Source organism: Oratosquilla oratoria, chromosome 8 (assembly GCF_046742065.1).
Source record: "Oratosquilla oratoria isolate Oo_2021 chromosome 8, ASM4674206v1, whole genome shotgun sequence".
Classification (NCBI taxonomy): Eukaryota; Metazoa; Arthropoda; class Malacostraca; order Stomatopoda; family Squillidae; genus Oratosquilla; species Oratosquilla oratoria.
The window spans coordinates 16,185,876-16,205,875 of NC_134784.1; the positions used below are offsets into that span (position 1 = coordinate 16,185,876).

Below are 20,000 nucleotides of genomic sequence, written 5' to 3' on the forward strand. Positions count from 1 at the left end.
GAGGTGAGCCAGCTGTTGTTTGCTGACGACACTGCGCTTGGGGTAGGATCGGAGGGGGGATTGAGGAAGTTGGTGACAGAGTTTGGGAGAGTATGTGATAGAAGAAAGCTAAAGATAAATGTGGGTAAAAGTAAGGTGATGAGATGTACAAGGGGTGAAAGTGGCAGTAGACTGGAAGTGAGTATTAAGGGAGAGCGACTGGGGGAAGTGGATAGTTTTAGATACTTGGGTGCAAATGTGGCAGGAAAAGGTGGAGTGAAGGTGGAGGTAGAATGTAGATTGAGAGAAGCGAGTAAATGCCTTGGTGGATTGAAGAGTGTAATGAGGAATAGACATTTGGGAATGGATGCTAAGAGGAGAATGTATGAAGGAGTGATTGTGCCAACAGCACTGTATGGGGCAGAAACATGGAACATAAGAGAGGAAGAGAGAGGGGAGTTTGAATGTGTTTGAGATGAGGTGTCTGAGAAGTATGATGGGGGTTACTAGGCTAGATAGCGTGAGAAATGAGGAGGTGAGGAGAAGAACGGGGGTGGAAAGGGAGTTGGGAGATAGGGTTGATGAAAGAGTATTAGGATGGTTTGGACACATGGAAAGAATGAGTGAAGAAAGACTAGTAAAAGAGGTATGGAAGGCAGATGTGGAGGGAGTGAACATGAGGGGACGTCCTAGGATGAGGTGGATGGATAGGGTGAAGGGGACTTTGGGGAAGAGGGGAATGTCTGTTGAGGAAGGACGGGAGAGGACAGAAGACAGGGGTGAATGGAGAATGGTTGTATATGGATGATGTTGTGATGCATGAGGTGGAATGGGCGGGGGGATGGGGGGTGAGGTAGTATGTGTGGGCAAAATTTGACGCAGCCCGAAGGGATTTCTCCCCGTCTTCTCCTTTTATGCATGGGGGGACGGAGAGGGGGGGTCGCCGATTTAATGAAGTAGCCTTGCTGTGGATGTGCTGTGTCTTGCGACACTGCTTCTGACCCAGGGCAGTGGACAAGGTGTAGGGATGACCCGTCATCCAGGAGGTGCTAAGATAAGAGGGAGGGTGGAGTGGTGTGGAGTGTATTCGAGGATGGAATGGGTGGGAATGATTTTATGCCTTTTCCTTTTTGGCTACCTCCCTTGTAAGGGGGAAAAAACCTTGGTATATGTATGTATGTATGTATTGGCATTTGTTTCTTAATTTAATATCTCTTACGTGTATCTTACGTAAAGCGACTTTGCTGTGGATTTGTTGTTTTGCTGCATTGCTTCTGACCCAGGGCAATAGGCGAGATGCATGGATGACCCGTTATCCAGGAGGAGCCAAGAAAAGAGGGAGGGAGGGGTGGTGAATGGGAATGGAGTGGGTGGGGATGACATGGGTAGGAGTAGAATTAGGTCTTTTGACTTTGGCTACCTCCCTATTAAGGGGGAAAAACCCTTGGTATACGTATGTGTGTATGTGTATATTCATACATTATAAAACAAATCGCTCATAACAATAACGTAATTCAAACAATCAGGTCCAGCCTTCGCGAGTGCAGAGGGCTCCGAGTTCAGCTCGCGAAGGCCGGGCCTGTATCTTTATACATAATTTGCTTTGGATTTTTTAAAAATTTTATTATACCATAAGCGGTGATTAAAAATAGTGAAAATAATACTACACTCACGATTAAAAAAGTACTTATGACATTAGTATTTCTTAGAACTGGAATAGGATACTCGCTGGCGGCGGAGGTCGAGGTGACGGCGGTTCGTACTCTGTCCTCAGCGAGTTGAACCAAAGACATGTTTCATTAAATTCCACGCTGCAAAGACCTCTTTAAGGGACACCGTCCTAGCCTCCTGATAGGGGAAGTTTGCGACATTAAACCTATTCAGAACTGAAAAGGATGCCTTAGACCTGGAATAGATACGAAGAGGGTCCCCTGTGTTCCAGGTATGTACGATTCCGCTGGATTCAAGAACCTTCACTTGACCTGAGCGGCGCCCATCGATGGTCTTTGCGTGATGTTTACATCGGGGCATCCTGCTACAAGAACTGCTATGGCCGCGGGATCTGCCTGGACGGAGAGTGCCATTGCGATCCACAGTATGCCGGAGACTACTGCCAAATTCTCCTTACGCCGAACGTGGTGAGTGTCCCTGCCTCCCATTGTCTGTATTCATTTATATATATGTATATATATATATATATATATATATATATATATATATATATATATATATATATATATATGAGAGAGTGATAGGTGGGGAAGGGTAAATGAAGATGGGCTTTTAGAATATGTCCTAGCGTTTCGGTCACTTTGACCTTCAGAGGACTCGCTACGTTACATCGTGATCACAAATTTTATACTTGCAGTGGGAGGAACTCGTCAAGCTTCGAGTGTCAGGTCTTTTCCAGAGCGTTGATTATTAGGAGACTAGCTGCTTTGGAAAGGCATATAAATCCTTCTCTATCGTTGTTGTTCATTTGGGTATTTATATGGGCAGCTTCCACCGTCTTTCTCATTTTCTTCTGTAGTCCCTAAAGTAAGATCTCGACTTTGTCCCAATCAGGTAGGTTGCTGCACTGTTCGAGGTGGCGAACAAGTGAGTTGGATGTCCTGTGTGATCTTAAATCATTTTTATGTTCGCTTAGTCTTTTTTCAATCCCTCGACCTGATTCACCGATGTATGCTAGGGGACAGCCGCTACATAGGAAAAATGTTTAAAGACCACACTGATAATCACAACAACCTCAGTGTGATTTATCGCATCCCATGTGTGTGTGTATGTGTGAGTGTGTGTGTGTGCGTATGCGTGTGTGTGTGTGTTTGTGTGTGTGTGTGTATTCTTGTTTTTTATGCCTATGAACCCTGAAGATGTCTTAATAAGACGAAAAGGTTAGGTTTATAGTATGAATGGCTCTCTCTCTCTCTCTCTCTCTCTCTCTCTCTCTCTCTCTCCTATCACTCTCTCCCTCTGTGTGTGTGTGTGTGTGTGTGTGTGTGTGTGTGTGTGTGTGTGTGTGTGTGTGTGTGTGTGTGTGTGTGTGTGTGTGTGTGTGTGTGTGTGTGTGTGTGTGTGTGTGTGTGTATTTACCTAGTTGTATTTATCTTGTATTTTGCGGGAAGGGGAGCTATGCTCGTGATGTCTCGCCTTTGTATCTCGTAGTGTCTAGTGTGTGTGTGTGTGTGTGTATGTGTGTGTGTGTGTGTGTGTGTGTGTGTGTGTGTGTGTGTGTGTGTGTGCGTGTGTGTGTGTGTGACTATTCTTGTTTCTTATGCCTATGAACTCTGAAGATGTCTTGATAAGACGAAAAGGTTGGGTTTATAGTATGAATGGGTCTCTCTCTCTCTCTCTCTCTCTCTCTCTCTCTCTCTCTCTCTCTCTCTCTCTCTCTCTCTCTCTCTCTCTCTCTCTCTCTCTCTGTGTGTGTGTGTGTGTGTGTGTGTGTGTGTGTGTGTGTGTGTGTGTGTGTGTGTGTGTGTTTGTCCCCACATATTTCAGACAAATGTCTTTCTTCATTCACCTTCCTTCACTGTCGCTTTCAAATCGCGTCTGTCACATCTTTCTCTGTGCTTCAGCCGTATATCAAGGACACCTTCGGCGGGAGCGAGAAGTTCGCAGACCACTGGGACCACCACGAAGGCGCTCTTGTGTCCCGAGGGTGCGGTGGCTTGGAGGAACCCCCCACAGCAATGCTGCAGGGACGCCACACGAGGACCCTCGTCACGCGCCCCGTGGACACCCGAAGTGCTCGGTTTGTCCTTTTCACGGCCCAGATCGGAGGGAATCGAGCTACGAGGAACCGCAAAGAACGAGGGAGTTCGAAATCCCCCGAAGTCTGCGGTCAACCCTCGGGGAGGGCAGACAACGCTTTCCTTCAGTACTCGATCAACGGTGGTAAGTTGAAAGTGGGGTCCACGCCAAAGTGGTTTGTAAATGGGATTATGTCATATGAATCAAGTGGTATGCAAAACGTATCAGGTTGTATTAGAATTGGTTTGTTAAAGGGATTAGGTCATATGAGACAAGTGCTATGCAAAAGGTATCAGTTCATATTAGAAAAGGTTTGTTAAAATTATCAGGTCACTTGAAACAGTGGTATGTAAAAGGTATAAAGTCATATTAGAATTGGTCTGTTAAAGATATTAGGTCGTATGAAACAAGTGGTATGAAAAAAATACTTGACATTATCTTTATGGTCTGGGTTCTGATTGTATTTGCGCTCTTATGTGGTTGCAGGATGCTCGCTGGTCGAGCGGTTCAGAGCGTAGCTACTTGCGGCGAAAGGTCGAAGTGACAGCCGTTCGAACCTTGCCGCCAGCAAATTAGACCAAGGGCATGGTTCATTAAATTTCACGATACAAAATCCTGTGTAAGGGGTACCATCCTAGCCTCCTAATAGGGGGAATTCGCGAAGTTAAACCGAATCATATGAGGCGTCCAGAAACAGAGGGGCATCCCCGCCACTTTTACTGGTTTCGGGTTCATATATATATATATATATATATAGATATATATATTTATATATATTATATATATATATATATACATATATATATATATATATACGTATATAAATATATACATATATGTATATATATATATATATATATATTCATATATATATATATATATATATATATATATATATATACATACTAACCAAATTACCCGCGCGTTGCTGCGGGCAAATGATGATCATTTTAATTTTGCTAGAATTTGTAGAGAAAAGTTACACGTATCAATATAACTCAATGGAAAATGTAACAAAAAAAAATTAAGAAAGTAAGAAAAAAATCAATTTGAGGAGGGAGACGCCCTTTGGAAATAAAATATACCTATCCAAGTAGCCTGGGTTATGGTGAATATATATGGTTTTAGGGGGAGTACGTGAACAGACAGACAGAAGCTACTACTATATTATAGTAGATACAAATGAAAGATAGGCTTCCAGGGACCTTGGGTTATAAGGTTTCAGAATATATATATGGTTATAGGGGTTTATCTGCAAAAACCTAGGAGTTCGTGAATAATCCCTAACCTAACCATACCCCTCCTAACTTTAACCCTTAACCCTAACCATACCCCTCCTAACTTTAACCCTTAACCCTAACCAATTTTTTTTAAATGAAATATAGTTATCCAAGTACCTGGAGTGACCGGGTATCAGAATATATATGGTTATGGGGGTCTATCTCCAAAACTCTAGGAGTTCGTGAGCAAATAAACAAACAAATAGACAGACAGACAGAGGCTACTACTCTATTATGGTATATATATATATATATATATATATATATATATATATATATACTTATATATATATGTATATATATATATATATATGTATATATATATATATATATATATATATATATATATATATATATAGAGAGAGAGAGAGAGAGAGAGAGAGAGAGAGAGAAAGGGGACTTACGCCTTTCACGATCCATGCTTAACTCGAACCCAGTTAAAGTGGCGGGGATGCCCCTCTGTTTCTGGACGCCTCATATTAGGTTATATGAAACAAGTGCTATGCAAAAGGTACTGGACATTGTTTTTATGGTCTCAGTTCTGATTGTATTACTTTGCGAAGTTATGTGGTCATTTCTTATGACCCAGAGCAGTGGGAAAGATGTAGGGATGACCCGTCATGCAGGAGGAGCCAGGAAAGGAGGGAGGGAGGGAGGGAGGGGTGGTGATGGGAATGGAGTGGGTGGGGATGAAATGGGTGGAAATGGAATTATACCTTTTGACTTTGGATACCTCCATTGTAAAGGGGGAAAACCCTTGGTATATGTATGTATATGTATGTGGTTACAGGCATTGACTGGGAACTACTTCGGGAACTGGACTTCAGGTTATACTCCAGCCCACACTCAGAGTACATCGTCATGCCTCTCCACGCCCGCACACTTGCAACCATTTTCAGGTGAGTTCTTGGCGTTCTTGGAGAAGGGGGGAGGGGTCACCAATGAAGTGAAGCGACCATGCTGTGGATGTACTGTGTCTTGCTGCACTACTTCTGACCCAGGGCAGTGGGCGGGATATATGGATGGCCCATCATCCAGGAGGAGCTAAGATGAGAGGGGGTAAAGTGTGGTGGATGGAAATGGGTGGGAGTAGATGCGTGCCTTTGACTTGGCTACCTTAGAACATAAGAGAGACTGCAAGAGACCATAAGTCCAACACTAGGCAGTTCCATTTTCCAAACCACCTTTCATCTCTATCCATAAATTTATCTCATCTTCTCTCAAAACAACGCATTGTCTCAGTTCTTAAATGATAAAACCATCGTATAGCCCAATGGTTTTCAACCTTTTTCCTTCCATTCTCCCTTCATGAATTCTCAACATTCATGTGGTTCCCCTCCATTTTTCTCCTAAATCTTACCCTACCAAAAAATGTAAGAAAAAGGTTATAATAAGATGTTGATGAAGGAAATCCTTTGCTTTGTTACAAAGTTGACATTCATAATTATCTAATATTTCTTCTATCATGAACGAGTGATTTTTTTTTTACATTCAGATTCCTCATATTATATAGAAATGAGTAATTTGTAAGAGCAGCCCATGCAACCCCCCCCCCCTCCTAGATTTTTGCCATGGCTCCTTTAGGGCACCATGGTGGACCCCGAGGTTAAGAACCACTGAGTTAAGATATACAATTGTGACTTCATTATTTACGAAGTGTTATACTACAAAGGTGAAATAATTTACGACCGTATGCCTAAGTGTAAACCGAGATGCAGGCGACACATGCGATGCAACATAGAGCAAAGACAAACTTCCTGTTGCTGAACTGAAATACAGTTTGAACTTCTCTCTCACTTGAAATACTTCCAGATGTACTACCTCAGCATGTCAAGTAAGAGAGAAGTTCAAACTACTTCAATTCAGGAACAGGAGGTCTGCCTTTGCCCTGTGCTGCATCGCCTGGCACTTAGGCTAACAATCTTGTGACTTTGTTCAGGTGGTGGCAACCAGGAGGTTCCTCTTCACCTGCGTGGGCCTTGGACGACGTCTTCATCGGAGGGAACGAGATTGGGGCCGCCTACCTTAGCGATCAACTGGACGGAGAGCCCACGGTGAGAATAGCCTCTTTTTGCGGTCTAATTTTCAATAACTGAATCATTCAGGAACAGGTGTTGCTAACAGATGCTCCGCAACAACATTGATCGACAACTCTGTCCAATACCCTTGGGGCGAAGACACACCCTTACCTCGCTCCGGAATTAATAGGAAAGGAGCTAGACATGCCTCCTCCATATTTTACAGCACTCTCTATCCCAGAGTATAAACCAGATATATATACACATATATATACATACATATATATATATATACACATATACACACACACATATATATATATATATACATATACATATATGCAATAAGAACACTAGGAACGTGTGTTTTATAAATGCAAGGCTAACCACTTAAGAAAATAAACAAACGGATCAGAGCGCTTCTTCAGTGTAAATTACAAAGAAAGAGGGTACAGCAAACATAATATAGTAGGACAATAGTATAAGGAACTCACTAGGAAAGGTTGTGGACGAATTGTCCGGGCGTGGGTCACACGTCCAGCATTCTTACATTTTGTAATTATTGGCTATTTCTTTGCAAATATAATTATCAATTTTGTACAATCCTAAGTTAAGGTTAAAGTTGTTATCATTTGTGATTTTAATCAGGCAACTTTCAATTAAATTCCTTTCGACAAAATTATTGTTGAAAGTAATCACTCTAGCGTTTTCCCAGTTGATAGGGTGATTAAAAGTGCTTAAATGTTTAAAAATGGCACTTGACTCATTCCCGTCTTTGACACATTTCTTGTGTTGTTTTATCCTGACAGAAAGATCTTTTGCCATTTGGCCGATATAGAATTTATCACATATTTTGCAAGGAATTTTGTACACACAGCCTTTTTGGCAATTTTTAGAATTATTAATTAGGTATTGTTTGATTGTGTTATTGTTTCTGAAGGCTACATTGATATTAAAATTCTTAAGTAATTTGGGAACAAATTACTTAGGAATTTTAACATCAATGTAGCCTTTCTTTGCAAATATAAATATCAATTTTGTACAATCCTAAGTTAAGGTTAAAGTTGTTATCATTTGTGATTTTAATCAGGCAACTTTCAATCAAATTCCCTTTGACAAAATTATTGTTGAAAGTAATCACTCTAGCTAGCGTTTTCCCAGTTGATAGGGTGATTAAAAGTGCTTAAATGTTTAGAAATGGCACTTGACTCATTCCCGTCTTTGACACATTTCTTGTGTTGTTTTATCCTGACAGAAAGATCTTTTGCCGTTTGGCCGATATAGAATTTATCACATATTTTGCAAGGAATTTTGTACACACAGGCTTTTTGGTAATTTCTAGAATTATTAATTAGGTATTGTTTAATAGTGTTATTGTTTCTGAAGGTTACATTCCATCTGGTCCAGGCTTTGTCTCTTCTGTCTTTAACCTCACTGCATCTTTTGTTATACCAACATTTTACATATTATTTTTCTTGTTTTTGTCTTGGGACATACTTTTCCACTCCTTTTTTGTAAATTTTTGTCAAAATATTTTATTTCTTTTCTACTGTTTCTTCTTTGTATATTTCTTCCCAGTTTTCCTTTTGAAAGAATTCTCTTATTTTATCAAAGTTTGTTTTTTCATACATCATTCTTCCTTTTCTATATTGTTCATTTCTTTTCATATATTTTTCTTCATTAAGTTCCAGTTCAATCAATATGTGGTCACTTTTACTTATTGGTGTTTTATATTCAATTTTGTCCACTATTCTAGGTTCGGATGTAATTACTAGGTCTAGTCTCGATGGCTCTTCTTCATTTCTATACCTAGTGTTCTCCTGTATCCATTGTGTCATTGTATGGTCAGTAATCATCTCAAGTAGAGCGTTTCCCCATGAGCCGTCTCCACCCTTTACTGTCATTTCTTCCCAGCAGATTTCTTTGCAATTAAAGTCGCCCATCATAACTATTTTTCTTCCCTCTTCCATTATCTTGTTTAATGTTATCTTTGTGTCCTCTAACATACTTTTATGTTCACTCTCTTCCCATGAGGCTGTTTTCGGGGGCACATAATTTATCACAAACTTTCTGCTCTTCTTATCTCTGTCTTCTACTTCCATCATTATCATCTCTACTGTATTCTTTCCATATGTGACACACTTCACGTTTATATCCTTCTTAGTCAGGAACATAACTCCACCCCCTTCCTTTTTCACTCTGTTTTTAATCCAATAATTATATGCATCATGTCCTACACTGTTGGGTGGTAGTGGACCTTTTAATTTTGTTTCTACAATTCCCATTATGTCTGGTTCTTTTTCTTTCAAATAATCATTCAGCTCATTCAATCCTGTTATTAATCCATCTATATTTGTGTAAGACACTCTTAGTTTTCTGTCACTTCCATTGTGTTCTCTGTTTCCCTTTTGTTTTTCTCTTGTATGTCGACTTTCTTTAGTTTCATATTCACTACTCTCCAATAGAATCTCTCTTTTTCTGACTCCGTTCTTATCTCGTTTTTTTCCTTAGCTTCAAGTCTTTTCTGTTTTTCTTCCTCTCTTTCCTCTTTATTCATTTCCCTTTTTATCCATACCTTTTTATATTGTTCACTTGTTGCTAGTTTCCCTGTTTTGGATAAGATATTCTCAGCCGTAGTTTGTGACCTGAATTTAATCTTAATTGGTCTGGTCTTGTCTGTACTATATTTCCCGAGCCTGAATTTCTCTTCGATTTGTTTCATTATTTCTGGTTCATCTTCCTGAACTAATTCTAGTAAATTTCTTACTTTTTCATTTTCCTCTTTGATTCTTGTGGTTCTATCTGGGTTATGTTTCTCTTCCATTCCTAATATAATTATACATTTCTTTCTGTCTGCTAAGTCTCTTACTATATTCTCCTTCTGTCTCATCACTTTATTAACTGAGTTTTCAGTTTGTTCATTCATTTGCTGTCTGATTATGTCAGTGAATGCAACTTTGCTATTTTCTTGAATTTTTTTCCAACCCTCCTTGTTCTCCTTATTATTCTCCTTTAAGACTTTATTCTCATCTTTTACTTCTTTTAACTGTTTTTTTTAATTCTTCAATTTCCTTAGTTAAGTTTTTGTTCGCCTTCTCTAGTTCTTCCAATTTTTCAACTCTCCGTATAATGTTGTTAACATGACTGAACCTACGCTCCAAGTCCTCGATCATCTTATCGACCTTCTCTTCTAGTCTTGTCTGTCGGGTCCCCCTCCCCACCCTCTTTAAATCCCTGGAAAATATTCTCATCACTTTCTACTGTATTGCTCTTATCTATACTTCTAATCTTTACATTTTTATTAGACATTTCATCGTCGCTCAGCTGGTCGGGGGGTCGTTTGTTTACCTTTCGCCTGTCTGCCTGGGCCAAGTCCTCTCCTTCCTCATTTCCTTCCATTTCCCTCAGCAATCCCTCCCCTTCTCCTCTTTCCCTACTTTCCCACTACCCCACGAGCAATTTCCCCCCACCCTGTAAATACAATAGGCACTTCTCTTTGCGTTGGGATCCACGAAACTTCAATTTTCTTCAGAACGTCTTCTAAGCCGTCCGTTCATTGAAGTGTGTGTGTGTGTGTGTGTGTGTGTGTGTGTGTGTGTATTTACCTAGTTGTATTTTACGGGAAGGGGAGTGGTGTCCCGTTTTCATATATCATTTTATCTAGACTGTTTTTAAATTCATGTATTGTTTTTGCACACACCACTTTCTCATCTAACTTGTTCCAAATGTCTATTACACTGTAGGGAAAGCTGTTCTTTTTCATATCTCTTCTATAGCTGTCTTTCTTGATTTTCTTTCCGTGTCCTCTTGTATTTCTACTATCCCATTTTATTAGATCTTCTCTATCAATAGTTTCTATGCCTTTTATGATTCTATGAATAGTTATCAAATCTCCTCTCTCTCTTCTTTGCTCTAATGTCTCTAACTTAAGTTTTGCTAGTCTTTCTTCATATGATAGTTTTGAGAGTGTTGGTGCCAATTTGTAATTGCTCTTTGTATTCTTTTAAGTTTTGTTATATATTTTTTGTACTTGGTGACCACGTCGTCGCTGCATATTCCAATCTTGGTCTTATCAAAGTGACTAGTATTTTCTTCACCATTTCTTCATCCAGGTATTAAATGCCACTTTGATTGTTCTTATTAAATTATAAGTTTCTCCAAAAATCTTGTTTATATGTTTCTCAAGGGACATATTATTCATAATAATGACTCCTAGGTCTTTCTCGTTTTCTACTTTTTTATTTCTTCTTCCCCCAATTTATATGATCCTACTATTCTTTTTTTGCTTCTTCCAAATTCCAATATACTACACTTCTTAATATTGAATTCCATCTCCCACTTCCTACTCTATTCCCATACTTTATTGAGATGACTCTGTAGCGACTCACAATCTTCTTCAGTGTTCACTTTTTTCAACAATTTTGCATCATCTGCAAAGAAGCTCATATAACTTTCAATTCCTTTATCCATACATATAGCAAACATTATTGGGGCCAGAATTGTTTCTTGTGGAACACCACTTATCACTTAATCCTAATTAGAGTGTTTGTCTCTTATCACTACTCTCATTTTTCTTTCATGCAAAAAGTCTTCCATCCACTTCAGGAGTTTGTCCTGTATTCCTCCCGCAGTTTCTAATTTCTTTAGCAACTTCTTATGTGGCACCTTATCAAAAGTTTTTTTTTCAGGTCTAGAAATGCATAATCACCCCATCCATCTCTTTCTTGTATTACATTAAGTTTGTGACGCATGATCGTCCTTGTCTGAATCCAAATTGCTTTGGATTTAGTACTTTGCTTTTTCCAAATGCCTTACCCATCTACTTTTGATCATTCTTTCACAAATTTTTGCTATCGTACTTGTTAGAGAGACCGGTCTATAGTTGGTAGCGTCTTCTTTGTTTCCCCCTTTTTATATTGGTACTATATTTGCTCTTTTCCAATCTTTTGGAACTTTTCCCTCTTTCAATGAACTGTTTATTAGGCTATGTCTGGTATGTCTGTTAGTTCATTCTTGCATTCTCTCAAGATCCAATTTGCTATTTCATCTGGTCCATGCGATTTTCTGACGTTAAGATTACTCAAGTGTTTCATTATTTCATTCCTTGATACTTCTATCTTTTTCATATGGGGGACTTTCTCCTCCCATTCTATATCTCTAGGTTGCATGTTCTCCTTTGTAAACACTGATTTAAAATGCTTGTTCATAATTGCTGCCAATTCTATTTCCTCTGTGTATTCAACTCCTCCTTGCCATAGTTTCTCTAACTCTTGTTTGTTTTTCAGTTTATTGTTTACATATCTGTAAAATAGTTTTGACTGATCTAAACATTTTTCTATAACATCTTTTTTATATTTTCTCTTTTCTTCTCTGCACACTTGTACATATTCATTTCTATAACTAGTATATATTTTCCATTTTTCAGTTTTTTTTTTTATCTTATCCAAGCTTTATCTCTTTTGTCTTTTAACTCCTAAAACTAACATCTTTTGTTGCACCAGCACTTTATATATTCTTTTTCTTGCTTTTGTCTTGGGACATACTTTTCCACTCCTTCTTTATAAATTTTGTCAAAATATTCCATTTCTCTTCTGTTGTTTCCTCCTTGTGTATTCTTTCCCAATCTGCTTTTTGAAAGAATTCTCTTAATTTATCAAAATTTGTTTTTTCATACATCAATCTTCCCTTTCTATATTGTTCATTTTTTCATGTATTTTTCCTCATTTAGTTCCAGTTCAACCAATATGTGGTCACTTTTACTTATTGGTGTTTTATATTCAATCTTGTTCACTATTTCAGGCTCTGATGTGATTATTAGGGCCAGTCTCGATGGTTCTTCCTCATTTCTATACCTAGTATTTCCTTTAATCCATTCTGTCATTGTATGTTCTATAATCATATCAAGTATTACATTTCCCCATAGGTCGTCTCCACCCTTTACTGTCATCTCCTCCCAGCAGATTTCTTTACAATTAAAGTCACCCATTATAACTATTCTTCCTCCATCTTCCATTATCTTATTTAGTGTTATCCTTGTGTCTTCTAACATACTTTTGTGTTCTTTCTCTTCCCACGAAGCTGTTTTAGGAGGCACATAATTTACTACAAACTTCTTGCATGACTTTTTGCTTGTACAAGTACATGATAAAGCTGTAAGAAGTAAAACATCATATTCATCAAGGGTCCCTCCTAACATGATGTTTCTTTTGATAAGTGTATTTCTCTCACAATGAACTTGATCTTTCAGATTTCCGAATGGCTGTTTGCTCCGCACAGCAAGATTGGTGTAGATTTCTGTGAGGTCGGTTCGAACTCGTCCTTGCTGTGGGACGATGACTCCCCTGGCCATCGTGCCATCACCACCCAGGAGCTCATCATCCACGATGGTCACGTGCTGCAGTTCAAGGTCATTACCCTTTCACAGATCGTAAAGGTCTCTTTTATGTTAGCTTTCTGAAGATGCCTTCATTGGCCGAAACAATTTATCTGTATATCAAAGGATTTTCTCCCTTCACAAGGGAGTTAGCCAAATCAAAAGCCATGCTTCCACTCCCATCCATTCCACTCTTCTCCACCACCCTTTCCTCTCCTTACCTTAGCCCCTCTATCCCTCTATCCCGCCCAATGCCCTGGGTCAGAAGCAGTGCATAAAGACACATTACATTCAAAGCAAGGCCGCTTCACTATATTGGCATCCCCCACCCCTCTCCGTTGAAACATTAAAACAATAAAGTGTTTCAACGCATCTCCACAGACTCTTTCTCTATCCATATTCAGGTCTCTTTATCTCCCTGTCTCTTTCCCTTCCATAGACCCAGACATTCCCTTAATTTTCTGTCACTTCTATTGCCGTTAATCCTGTCCTCATTTTTTTATTTCATGGATTTTTTCTTTTTGTGTGTTTTCTATTGTTGTTGTCTGTGGCTCTCTATTTACAAAAGGGTTTCCCTTTGTCTTCGTTGCCATTTCTGATGATTCATTTGTACCTACTTCTTTTCAGATTTCATTTTCTTCCATTTGTGTTACTGAAGTTCTCTGTGTTGCAGATCTCCGTGGGCTGCGGTAAGGCGTCTTCGTGCGAGGAAGCTGCCGATGTTCGTCTTGAGTACAGCAGAGATGGCGGAACGTCCGGCTGGGATTTAGTCCTCGACAACTGCCTTCCTGGGTCTTCCCCGGACCCGGACTGCCTGCCGTACACCTTCCACGCGCCTTCCCTTTACGCCCCAGACACCTTCGCCCATTGGACCCGGGTTACTATCCCACTCCCGGAGAAGACGTGGGCGAGGTAAGGGTCATTATTCCCTCAAGGCAAGAGATAAGTGTGAGTGGAAAGTAGTTGTGAATGGAAAATTACTATTAGTTCATATGTCAACAGCCCAAATTGTCAAAATTGGCAAATGGTGAGGTAGGTCACTAGTTCTGGATTGTGTGAGTCTGTTAATGGACAGAGAGGCCCTCTCACGTTACTCATTTTCTGTTCATGAATGAATGGGAAATAGATTGACGCTTTCCAAAGGGCTTTCTACTCGTCTCCTGTATTTTCGTATGAAGGGACGAAGAGGAAAGGTCACCGTGTAAATGAAGCGGCTGGCCCTGCTGGGGATGTGCCGTGTCTTCTTATATTGTTTTTTACCTGGGCAGTACACGGGGGGACAGGGATGACCCTTTGTCCATGAGAAGCTAAGATGAGAGGGAAATGATTGCCGGGTGGGAATGAGATGGGTTGGGGTGGATACATGCTTTGGTTGGCTACCTCCCTTATGAAGTATATTAATTAATAGGTAGATAGACCTTGTAAGGGAGAAGAAGCCTATTGGTATATAGATAGATAAGCCTTGTAAGGAGGAAGAAGCTTGTTGGTAAAAGGAAAGACAGATAGATAGATAGAGATAGACATAGATAGACAGATAATTATCTATCTAGATTGATTGATTGATAGATTTATAGGTATATGAATCTATTGCTAGCGAAAGACATCTGAAATGATATGTTTGTCTTGTCTGTATTTCTTCCTCGGTGCAGCACAACGCAGTTCCGGTGGATTCAGGCCATAGCTGGGGAGACCGGCACCAGGGTGACTCCCTGGGCCCTGAGGGACGTTTACGTGGGCCGCCCTTGCCCCTCACACTGCAATGGCCACGGGGATTGCAAGAAGGGCATCTGCATCTGTGACAAAGGCTACCATGGTAGTATACGTTTGTATGTAATTGGCACTTGCCAACAAGTGTATCAAAAGAAATACCATGTTAGGACGGAGCCAAGATAGGAGGGAGGGAGGAGGGTGGAGGGGAGTGGAATATATGGGAAATGAAATGGGTGGGAGTTATTTCTATGCCTTTTTTTTGGCTACCCCCCATGTAAGGGGGGAAAAGCCTTTGGTATATGTATGTATGTAGGACGGAGCCTTTGAAAGTACGACGTTTCGATTGTTCAAGTTCGAACAAGCAAAATGCACTAATAAAGGCTCCACCCTCACATGGCGTTTTTTTTTATAGTGTGCGCTTCATACACTGCCAGTAACGTCATCATGAATTTAGAAATTACAAATTTATATTTAAGAATGAGATAGGCAAGAACTAGTTTACCAGTAGAATGATTAACAAATGGAATTAGACTCGGTAACTTTGTAGTGAGCGCTGAAAATACTGATTGTTTTAAGAGAAGGTCAGGCATCTTTATTGATGGAGATGATAGGTGGTATAAGGGATATGGAACTATCTAATGTAGGCCTTATGGTCTCTTGCAGTCTCCTCCATTCTTATGTTCTTATTTGGAGTACAGTCTTCTGCCTGCACCTTTTACTTGTCTCTCCCCTTGTGACCCTCTTCTGATTCTTCCTAATATCTCCCCTATTCCTTACTTCCCCCACTCTTATTATATGACGTGATCTCCTGTCACTTCTTCATAAAGTATCTTCATTATCTGGTTCTATTGATATGAAATTATTCATTGTCTGCTGGGCAATGATACATGTCACTCTTTTGTGCTTCTACGGAAGTAGCCGCAACCCAATTCATCTTCCTCTGCCAGTATTGTTATGATCATGCTTTCCCATAGGCCTACTCCCTCACACAGTTATATTACTATCTACCTTCTCTGATTGATTGTATTTTTGTTATCTATTAAATATTGAGAATGTAAGAACTTAAGAATGAAGGAGAATACAAGAGACCATAAGGCTTACACAAAGCAGTTCCATGTCTCCTACCACCTTTCATCCCTATCCATAAAGTTATCAAATTTTCTCTTAAAAAATTATATATGTATATATATATATATATATATATAGACAGTACATATGTATATATATATATATATATATGTACATATACATATATGTATACATATATATGAATATATATATGTATATATATATATATATATATACACATATATATATATATTTATACATATATATGAATATATATATATATATAATATGTATATATATGTATATATATATACATATATGTGAATATATATACATATATATATACATATTTGTATATATATATATACATATATGAATATATATATATATATATATACATATATATATATATATATGTACATATATATTTATATATATATATGTATACATATATATATATATATATATATGTATATATATGTACATACATATATTTATATATGTATATATATATATATACATACATATATGTATATATATATATTTATATATATATATATATACACATACAGTATATATACATACATATATATATATGTATATATATATATATATATATATGTATATATATATATATATATATATATATGCATATATATATATATATATATATGCATATACAGTATATATACATACATATATATATATATATATATATATATATATATATGTATATACAGTATATATACACATATGGATATATATATACATATATATATATATATATAATATATATATATATATATATATGTATATATATATAATGTACATGTATATATATATATATATATATATATATATATATATGTATATATATATATATACATATGTGTATATATACTGTATATACATATATATATATATATATATATATATGTATGTATATATACTGTATATGCATATATATATATATATATATATATATATATATGTATGTACATATACTGTATATGCATATATATATATATATATATATATATATGTATACATATATATATGTGTATATATATATATATACATATATACATGTACATATATATACATATACATATACATATACATATAATATACATATAATATACATATACATATACATATACATATACATATACATGTACCAAGGACTACTATTACACAGGACATGCGCACCCAGATCCCTGGGTCCGCTAGCGGAGGCCATTGCTTTCTTTGTAACCTAACCTTTTAGATTGGACAAATATATCAAAACTAGAAACGTAATATTGTATATAGGACAAATATATCAACTATTGACTTATTCAATGTAGTATAAGTTAATATAAACTTTTATAGTGAAATAAGAAACTATTTTTAAGGCACTGTTATGCTTCGAAATGCCAATTTTAGCAGCACTTAACAGGTATTATTGTATGAGTTTAGTGAACACCAGGGTTGACGATTTTTTTTTATTTTATTTTTTTTTTATCTTTTTAAAAAATATAAAAAATATATATATTTTTTAAATCAGATTTATTTGATTTAAATAGATTATTTTATAGATTTTAGATATTGTGGGATTGCTATCTGATATGCGATCTAATTGCTAAAGGAAATTTTTAGCATATCAATATAAGGAGCAGTGTTATATAGACTTGTCACAAGTATACAAGGAATGTTATAAGCCGTATATGAGGACGGTATGCTCAGGTTCACTCGATTCCTCCAAGAGATTTCTCATCTTGGTGACATTTGCTGCATTGTCTGTCACAACACTTCCAATGTGACAGCCAAAATCTTGTTCAGCCTTCTTGATCGAAATTTGTACAAGTTGTAGAAGATATTCAGCAGTGTGAGGTTTCCTTGATGTTTCTATTGTGTCAACTAAATAAATCTGACCGGTGGATGTTGTTAGTGACATATATCATGGGTTCATTATGGATGTTAGACCACCCATCAATTGAAAGACATACAGTTTCATTATTCAGGTCATCTGCACACTTTTTATACTCCTTTTCGTATACAAGATCCAAGAACTTATCAGCAATATCTTTTCTGGATGGAGGAATATAACCTGGCCTCAGGCTCTGAACCATCTTGAGAAACTGAGGATGCCACTAAATTGTTTGGAAATAATTAACAGGATATGAAATAGGTGGGCTTGGAATTCAGTCCACTTTTAAATTCACTAAAAATAATGGGTTAGTTGGGCTAGGTTAGGCTAAATCCCTTTGGGCTGAATCCCATGTGGGCTGAATTCCAATGGAACCTATGAAATATATTACACAATGTTGAATGAAATGAATAACAATCATCTAGGCCCCAAAGTTGAGTGGATACAGTATATTATAGTGATATAGTCATTACTCAAATTTAGAAGTAATGATGTTGAAGTATCATCTCTTTAGGCCTTCACATTTTTATTGCACATGCTCTCCATTGTTCACCAATTTTATATAGTTGCGTATGAAAAGGGAGAAATGCACACAATATAAGTAAAATTATTTACCTGGGTCATCAATTTCTTCTTCTGTATGCTGTGGCTGACCTTGGCATTTATCTCTGTGAGATTTTAATCAGACACAATGCCCTGTAGTTCCTGGCTGCAGTCTTTGCATTTAGCTCGGTACCCTTTGCCAGAAGTTGTTGGTAGTTTTTCAAAATAATTCCAGACAGGATCATTTTTTCTGCCTGAAGGAACCACTCGGCCAGGTCCAGAAGACATCCTTCCTGGTTGATTCCAAAGCAGCAACTGACTCAGTGAGAAGCTGCTTACCTAGAACAAGTTTCAACAAGAATCTTGTTGAAACTTGTTGTGGGCTGCACATGTAGGCTTATACCGTTCCTAGTATACTTGTGGCAAGTCTATATAACACTGCTCCTTATACTGATATGCTAAAATTGTCCTTTAGCAATCAGATCGCATATCAGATAACAATCCCACAATATTTAGAATCTATAAAAGAAATCTATTTAAATCAAATAAATCTGATTTAAATAAAAAATATATATTTTCTATATTAAAAAAAAAAAAAAAATCGCCAACCCTGGTGTCCACTAACCTCATACAATAATACCTGTTAAGTCCTGCTAAAATTGGCATTTCAAAGCATAACAGTGCCTTAAAAATAGCTTCTTATTTCACTATAAAAGTTTATATTAACTTATACTGCATTGAATAAGTCAATAGTTGATATATTTGTCCTATATACAATGCTAGGTTTCTAGTTTTGATATATTTGTCCAATATAAAATGTTAGTTTACAAAGAAAGCAATGGCCTCCGCTAGCGGACCCAGGGATCTGGGTGCGCACGTCCTGTGTAATAGTAGTCCTTGATATATATATATATATATATATATATATATATATATATATATATATATATATATATAAGTGAACATTAAGGGAGAGCGACTGGAGGAAGTGGATAGTTTTAGATACTTGGGTGCAAGTGTAGCAGGAAAAGGTAGAGTGAAGGTGGAGGTAGAATGTAGATTGAGAGAAGCGAGTACATGCCTTGGTGGATTAAAGAGTGTAATGAGGAATAGACATTTGGGAATGGATGCGAAGAGGAGACTGTATGAAGGAGTGATTGTGCCAACAGCACTGTATGAGGCAGAAACGTGGAACATAAGAGAAGAAGAGAGAAGGAGTTTGAATGTGTTTGAGATGAGGTGTCTGAGAAGTATGGTGGGGGTTACTAGGCTGGATAGAGTGAGAAATGAGGAGGTGAGGAGGAGAACAGGGGTGAAAAAGGATTTGGGAGATAGGGTTGATGAAAGAGTATTAGGATGGTTTGGACACA

General features: G+C 37.6%; 1 protein-coding gene across 2 annotated transcripts in view; it reads left to right on the forward strand.

Annotated features, from left to right (window-relative positions):
• Window positions 1-20,000, forward strand: part of LOC143027596 (reelin-like) — a 181,808-nt gene that overhangs the window by 149,056 nt on the left and 12,752 nt on the right. For both annotated transcript variants that reach the window (XM_076188935.1, XM_076188936.1), the window contains exons 54-60: window positions 1,922-2,117; window positions 3,555-3,873; window positions 5,800-5,908; window positions 6,949-7,063; window positions 13,275-13,433; window positions 14,074-14,312; window positions 15,050-15,213. In XM_076188935.1, the coding sequence (XP_076045050.1) occupies window positions 1,922-2,117; window positions 3,555-3,873; window positions 5,800-5,908; window positions 6,949-7,063; window positions 13,275-13,433; window positions 14,074-14,312; window positions 15,050-15,213 (1,301 nt within the window). The remainder of the gene's footprint in view (window positions 1-1,921; window positions 2,118-3,554; window positions 3,874-5,799; window positions 5,909-6,948; window positions 7,064-13,274; window positions 13,434-14,073; window positions 14,313-15,049; window positions 15,214-20,000) is intronic.